The following is a 6,000-nucleotide window of genomic DNA, read 5'->3' on the forward strand; positions in this document are numbered from 1 at the left end:
ATCTCCAAGAAAAATCACGAATTATATTAATGGTTCCAGGATTTAACATTCGTCTTGCACGAGTTCCTCGCGAGCGCCTTATCACCCGATCAGACAGAGATCTCATTGCTCGGAGTGGATCTCGACCCGATCTTAATCGAGAGGGCACGTGAACGCAACCCACGACCGGATCGGATTATTTTCGAGTGCCTCGATTTTCTAGCGGACGATTGTAACCAGACGCTCGAGCAGTACCTTCGTCCCTTCGACAAGTCACGCTTCGACGTCGTGTTCTGTTTCTCCGTTACGATGTGGATCCACCTGAACCACGGGGACGAAGGGCTGCTGAAATTCCTGCGGAAGGCGTGCTCGATCGCGGACATGGTCGTGATCGAGCCGCAGCTATGGAAATGCTACAGGAACGCGTCGAGGAGGCTGAGACGGTCGAAGGGCGAGGACTTCCCTTTGCTCAGGACGCTCAAACTCGTCGGGGATCCCGCCAGCCACATCGAAAATATATTAAAGGAGGATTGCAAGTTTCGCAGAGTGATGGTCACGGCGGACAACGAGTGGAAGCGGAGACTATTAATCTACGAGAGGACGTGATGGACTGCTCTCTCAATATTTATGCGTTTCCGTGCGCTAATCGACGTCGAACGGATGAATGAGGAGCTTTTACGAGACTATCGCTCAGAATGCTGATGCGATCGTTGAGGATGATAGGAGACTGTTGCCATGTAGATAAGGCGTCAGGCGTGACTTTGCTTTTGTTGTTAGCTGAAGAGTGGTAGAGGGGCAGTGTGGTGGGAGTATGGGAGGATAATTATGGAAATGGTCTAAGTTGAAAATTTGAATAATGTGAATATCACTTGTATAGTGTTGTATCCATTTATGGATCCATAAATGGATACAACACTATTTAATAGACTCTATAATAAGTGATAAATTCAAGTTTCCTACATTTTTTATTTAGATCACTTTCATGAGCACCACGTGTGAAAGATAGAGACCATGTGCTTATTTTTAAGTGGATTTTTTTGTACGTTCAATTATCATTAGATTTTAAATATCAATATACGAGGCAATTTTTACTATTTGTATTTCTATGAAAATGAACTGAAAATTTATATAGTAAAGAAGTGTCAATTTTGAATAATAAATAGATTTATTCTTTGAAGTACTGTCGTTTTTGCTTTTTTATATCAAAGTTACTTATTTGTGAGTTTGGAAAATTCTAGCTTATTCTACGCTATACTCTATAAGAACATTGTCATTTTGTAATTTTTCTGCGTATATAAAGAATTTGTACATTTTGGAGCCGAACTGTTTTGTGTTTCTTTAACATGCACGTGGTTATAAAAAAAAGGCGCAATAGAAGGCTGCAGCCATCTAGTGGTGATCTCTGAACCACACTTCACGTGTTCTAAGTCTGTCTTACCTACCTAGAACTTGTAGGCTGATTTTAGCGACCTCTTATTATACATGGCGGTCAATTTAAGAGTTACTCAGCCATTTATAGAGTTTTGGTATTTCATGTACATCATTTTGAAACATTTTTGCTAGAGATTAACTTTTAATAACTATGCAAATATGTATCAAAAAGAGGTTTTCTCTTAAAAAATATCTACGAGGGAAAAGCTAAAACTTAGTGTACCCTAACTGAACAAACTTAGCCTAATCAATTTATATTTTAGATATTAATTTCTGTACTCACCCCTATGCTTTCTGCAGTACAGATGACAGATCGACGAATTCCTTAGGAGATATCTGCTGGATCTGAAACGAAAGAAATAGAAATTCTTTAAAAATTAGTTCTTAAATTTTCAAATATCCTAATATCCTAACAAATATTCTAACAAATTTATTGGGTTCTAACCTCTATGTTATAAATTCTATTTCAGCTTCTGAACGTATGTGCACACGAACTTTTTTACTGTCTTCATATCTAGAATGTATTCTTCCAAAATATCTCACATGTTTCAAAACTCGCAGTACACTGAACATGACATGGTTCACAACTCACAACAGTGGCAACTGTTCAAACCGCGCTATCTTTGAGAAATTCTCGAAGAGAATATACTTAGCGCCACCTAAACGAAGCCAGCGATACGACGCTTTTATTAATATCTCGATAGTTACTAGAGTATCAAAATTTATAACTAGAACGAACTAGAATTTAAACTTTGACATATCCTAAATATTTTCATATTTGCAGGTTGCAAAATAAATGAATTTATATAGACTAATCACAAATGCGTAATTTATAGACGAATATCATATATTTTATTATTAATTAATGATAATTTTTAAATTTTCTACGCGTCACGAATGAGTCGTATATAATGACCTAATGGCACTTAAAGCGATTAAAATTTATATTGTAAAAAATAGAAATTTGTCCACTATTTGCTTTAAGATAATTTATATTAATTAGTAAATTTCATTCAACCATCAAAAGGTCACTAAAAAACATATTGACCTGTGTTGATCTCGCATAGACGAGAAATGTGGGAACGATAAGATTCACAGCTTTATTATTTTAATTTTCTGTACGAACATTTTATCAACGTTAATCGGTAAAAATCAACAAACTGCAGGCTGCAGTAATTGGTGCAGTTGTGAACGAATAAGCGAAATGATTGTAGCTTTAAATTTCACTGCAGGTTAGGTTGGCGTGTAATATTTGTCATTATTTTAATTCGAAAGCTATTTCTACGAAAACAAAGAGATCGCAAAATGAATATTTTACCAGGAACAGCGTCTCTCCTAGAAGAACTTGACAGTACGTATTTATATTAAAAATGCATACGTTTTTTAGGCTATACCGGTATATTAATATATTCTCGGCTGTTAAAATTTAAATATTTAATCTAGAAAAAATACTTATAGTTAAAAAAAATAAAACTATGATAGAATTGCTCCTGAAATATAATAGTAGCACACATACTCAAATGTTTTGTTATTTGAACTCCAATTAAGTTCTTACACTTTCACTTATCATGTACAATTTAATGAGATTTACCTTCACTGTCATGAAATATATGTAATTTTCATTTAGAAAAACTTATGGTTTTACTACGAGATGGCAGAACCTTAATTGGATATCTTAGAAGTGTTGATCAGTTTGCTAATATAGTACTTCATCGTACAATTGAAAGAATTCATGTTGGTAAAGAATATGGAGACATCCCAAGGGGCATTTTTATTGTGAGAGGAGAGAACGTAGTGCTTCTAGGAGAAATAGTAATATTTTTGGGAATTAAACTACATTAAAACATTTAAAGACTCATAATGAAATTCTTATTGCTATAATTCTGTGTTATTATAGGACAGAGAAAAGGAGAAAGATTTGCCATTAACTGAAGTGTCTGTAGATGATATTTTAGATGCTCAAAGGAGGGAACAAGAACTAAAGCAAGATCAAAAGAGGCTAATAAACAAAGCCATAAAAGAGAGAGGTCTTTCATATATTCCAGATATGGGTCATGATGATATGTTCTGACCCAGATTTGTAACTTTGACTACTGCCACCTTATCATCCACTTCTTCGCATAATTCTGATGGCTATGTATCACTTTCTTTTTGAGAGTGGACAATGATGAGAATTTGTAAAATGTATTATTAGTATTGTTTAATTCTCTTATAAAAGTTGTTATACGTATGGTGCAAAAGAAAATTGGTACATGTAGAGATGAAATAACTGTTGTTAGACTTATTACATTAAACTGATGGCTAGTGTGAAAAATACTCACACAATAATTGTAACATACTTTTAAATACCCTGTAACTTTTTTCTGTATACAAATATATTTAAATAGAAGTACATAATAATTGGTATATATTCTTTTATCATTTGTTTTAAGAATGCAAGTGTATTAAAATGTTATGCAATATTAAATAATTGCATATTTTTTTTATGACCAGTTTTACATATCTAATGTTTTAAAAAACATTCTTGAATCAGATATTTTAAAAAATTTGTGCTAATAAATACATAAAATATATTTTCATACGTTAAAATATTTATTATCGCTAAAAATGTAATCTGTTTTAAGATTAAATGATTTATTTGAAATCATTATTATGGAAAATTCTACTAGCATAATATACAATTATTTATTTATTTCTTCAACAGCTCCTACGCTTACTGCATGTAAATTAAGTTATACGTACGATATAAAAGGGTTTTAATGTCCACTAATACGTTCCTGGATTACAAAAATAGCGCGTCCTGTAAGAGATGTCCATAAATGTCGTGGCATATCTAGAAATGCCAAAAACTCTTCAATATCCATGTCTAACCAAATTTCTATTTTTCAAAATGATTGTAACATAAGTAATAACAACCTTATCAAAGATCCAGAACATTCAAATACAAAAACCTAAGGAAATAGAATTTTTATTCTTTTATATCACTTAGAAACTGTGCTTTAGTTTATATTATCGCCGCTAGCTGGCCACAGCGTCTTGGTATCCATCAAACTGGACAAATCGCCATGCAGAGAAGATTCGTATGAGCAATCAAGATGGAAGACGGTGACAATAAAGTGGACGTCGAGCACGATAAAGAGAAAAAGTCGTACGTCGGGATACCGGTGGCCTATTTTGTAGACGATGTCGACGCTTTTATGGCTAATGAGAATGAGTCGGTGGACAAGGTGCTTCAGATGCTGGACGAGGACCATGGCAAATACAAATTCATGGAACTTAACTTGATTAATAAGAGAAAACGACTAAAGGCGCAGATTCCCGATCTGGAGAGATCATTGGAGATGATCAAAAAGTTACAATCGGAAAAGGCCAACGACACAAAGGAACTGGAAACGCAGTTCCTTCTGTCTGAACAGCTCTACACGAAAGCTATTATTCCAGTCACCGACAAGGTGTGTTTATGGTTAGGTGCAAACGTTATGCTCGAATACACTTTGGATGAGGCGGAGGAAGTGTTGACGAAGAATATTGAATCGGCGAAGAAAACTCTGGGATATGTCGAACACGATCTGGACTTCCTCAGAGACCAATATACGACGACAGAGGTGAACATGGCAAGGGTTTACAATTGGGAAGTAAAACGCAGGCTGGCTGCTAAGTCGACATAAAAATTGCCCACGCATTTACGTACACACAACGATTGCCTAAAATCTGAACAGTTTGCTACGCTATCAAGAAAAATGCCTGTGAATGAGAAATGCTCTCGGATGATGTCGATGGAACGGTGGATTCGAATGCATTACATTACAAACTGAACACATATTTATGTATAATGCCACAAATATATTTAAATCCTGACTTAAAAAACGAACACGGAAAAATTCTTTATTTACCTAGAGAAATTATAAATTGATGATATTACTGTTGTATGATATAGCGCGTAATAGATTATAAGCTTAATCTCTCGAGTCGTTTCGATGTATATACATACATGTGCAAGTCGGTATGAAGTGATAATTACTGGCTTGAGGGGTTAAACAAAATATTGGCATAGATTATTTAGTAAATAAGATCATTATTCGATGTATTTTTATCTCCATACCATTTCCATGTCGCTTCCAACGTTATCCATGGATTATAGGAAACGATTATAGCGCTCACTATGGTGGGAACTGAAACTTTGTTCATACTGCATATGATAAAGCAATTATATTATATTTAATAAAAATATATTAATATAAACATCTCGTTGTATTAATTATAATATAAATTTTAAATCGTTGTACATCTAACATTAATAATGAAAAACTATTAATATTAAGAGGAGGGTGGAAAGGAAGAAGGGGGTGGGAGGAGTGGAGTGCTTCGTACAGATATTAGAAATATGTAATTATAAATTCAATATCAATAGTAGCAAAGTCAAGAACGATATACAAGAGTTAGTCTAAGAATTAGACCATAGGGTAGCCCAAGGATGAGACCAAAGGCTAATCCACTAGATTGGACTCGCCTTAGAGCTTTTAACGGGAGTCGATCATCATGATGATTCTTTGGAGAGATTTCTTGGACCACCTTTCTAAATATCTTCCT

At 34.5% G+C, this 6,000-nt stretch overlaps 3 protein-coding genes across 5 annotated transcripts in view; all 3 read left to right on the forward strand.

The window, feature by feature from the left end:
- Nucleotides 1-786, forward strand: part of LOC143185824 (putative RNA methyltransferase CG11342) — a 40,682-nt gene extending 39,896 nt beyond the window's left edge. For both annotated transcript variants that reach the window (XM_076389096.1, XM_076389095.1), the window contains one exon: nucleotides 40-786. In XM_076389096.1, coding sequence (XP_076245211.1) covers nucleotides 40-585 — 546 coding nt within the window. In that variant the 3' untranslated portion in view covers nucleotides 586-786. The remainder of the gene's footprint in view (nucleotides 1-39) is intronic.
- A 1,512-nt stretch (nucleotides 787-2,298) lies between these two features.
- Lsm1 (U6 snRNA-associated Sm-like protein LSm1) lies at nucleotides 2,299-3,804 on the forward strand. Of its 2 annotated transcripts, XM_076388861.1 has the most exons (4): nucleotides 2,299-2,555; nucleotides 2,643-2,761; nucleotides 3,038-3,222; nucleotides 3,308-3,804. In XM_076388861.1, the coding sequence occupies exons 2-4, from the start codon at nucleotides 2,716-2,718 to the stop codon at nucleotides 3,479-3,481; spliced, it is 405 nt and encodes a 134-aa protein (XP_076244976.1). In that variant the 5' UTR covers nucleotides 2,299-2,555; nucleotides 2,643-2,715; the 3' UTR covers nucleotides 3,482-3,804. The 2 variants fall into 2 exon arrangements, with proteins under 2 accessions (XP_076244976.1, XP_076244975.1); XM_076388860.1 differs by having other exon boundaries at nucleotides 2,299-2,761.
- Nucleotides 3,805-4,339: 535 nt separating this feature from the next.
- Nucleotides 4,340-5,670, forward strand: Mgr (prefoldin subunit mgr). The gene has a single exon (XM_076389098.1). It carries the CDS (start codon nucleotides 4,506-4,508, stop codon nucleotides 5,076-5,078), a length of 573 nt encoding a protein of 190 aa, XP_076245213.1. The 5' UTR covers nucleotides 4,340-4,505; the 3' UTR covers nucleotides 5,079-5,670.
- The last annotated feature ends 330 nt before the right edge of the window (nucleotides 5,671-6,000 follow it).

Source organism: Calliopsis andreniformis, chromosome 12 (assembly GCF_051401765.1).
Source record: "Calliopsis andreniformis isolate RMS-2024a chromosome 12, iyCalAndr_principal, whole genome shotgun sequence".
NCBI lineage: Eukaryota > Metazoa > Arthropoda > Insecta > Hymenoptera > Andrenidae > Calliopsis > Calliopsis andreniformis.

Coding starts and splice junctions, on each gene's coding strand:
- Lsm1 (XM_076388860.1), top strand. CDS start 2,716: ATGAATATTTTACCAGGAACAGCGTCTCTCCTAGAAGAACTTGACA. Junction 2,762..3,037: donor TCTCCTAGAAGAACTTGACA/GTACGTATTTAT, acceptor ATTTTCATTTAG/AAAAACTTATGGTTTTACTA. Junction 3,223..3,307: donor TAGTGCTTCTAGGAGAAATA/GTAATATTTTTG, acceptor GTGTTATTATAG/GACAGAGAAAAGGAGAAAGA.
- Mgr (XM_076389098.1), top strand. CDS start 4,506: ATGGAAGACGGTGACAATAAAGTGGACGTCGAGCACGATAAAGAGAAA.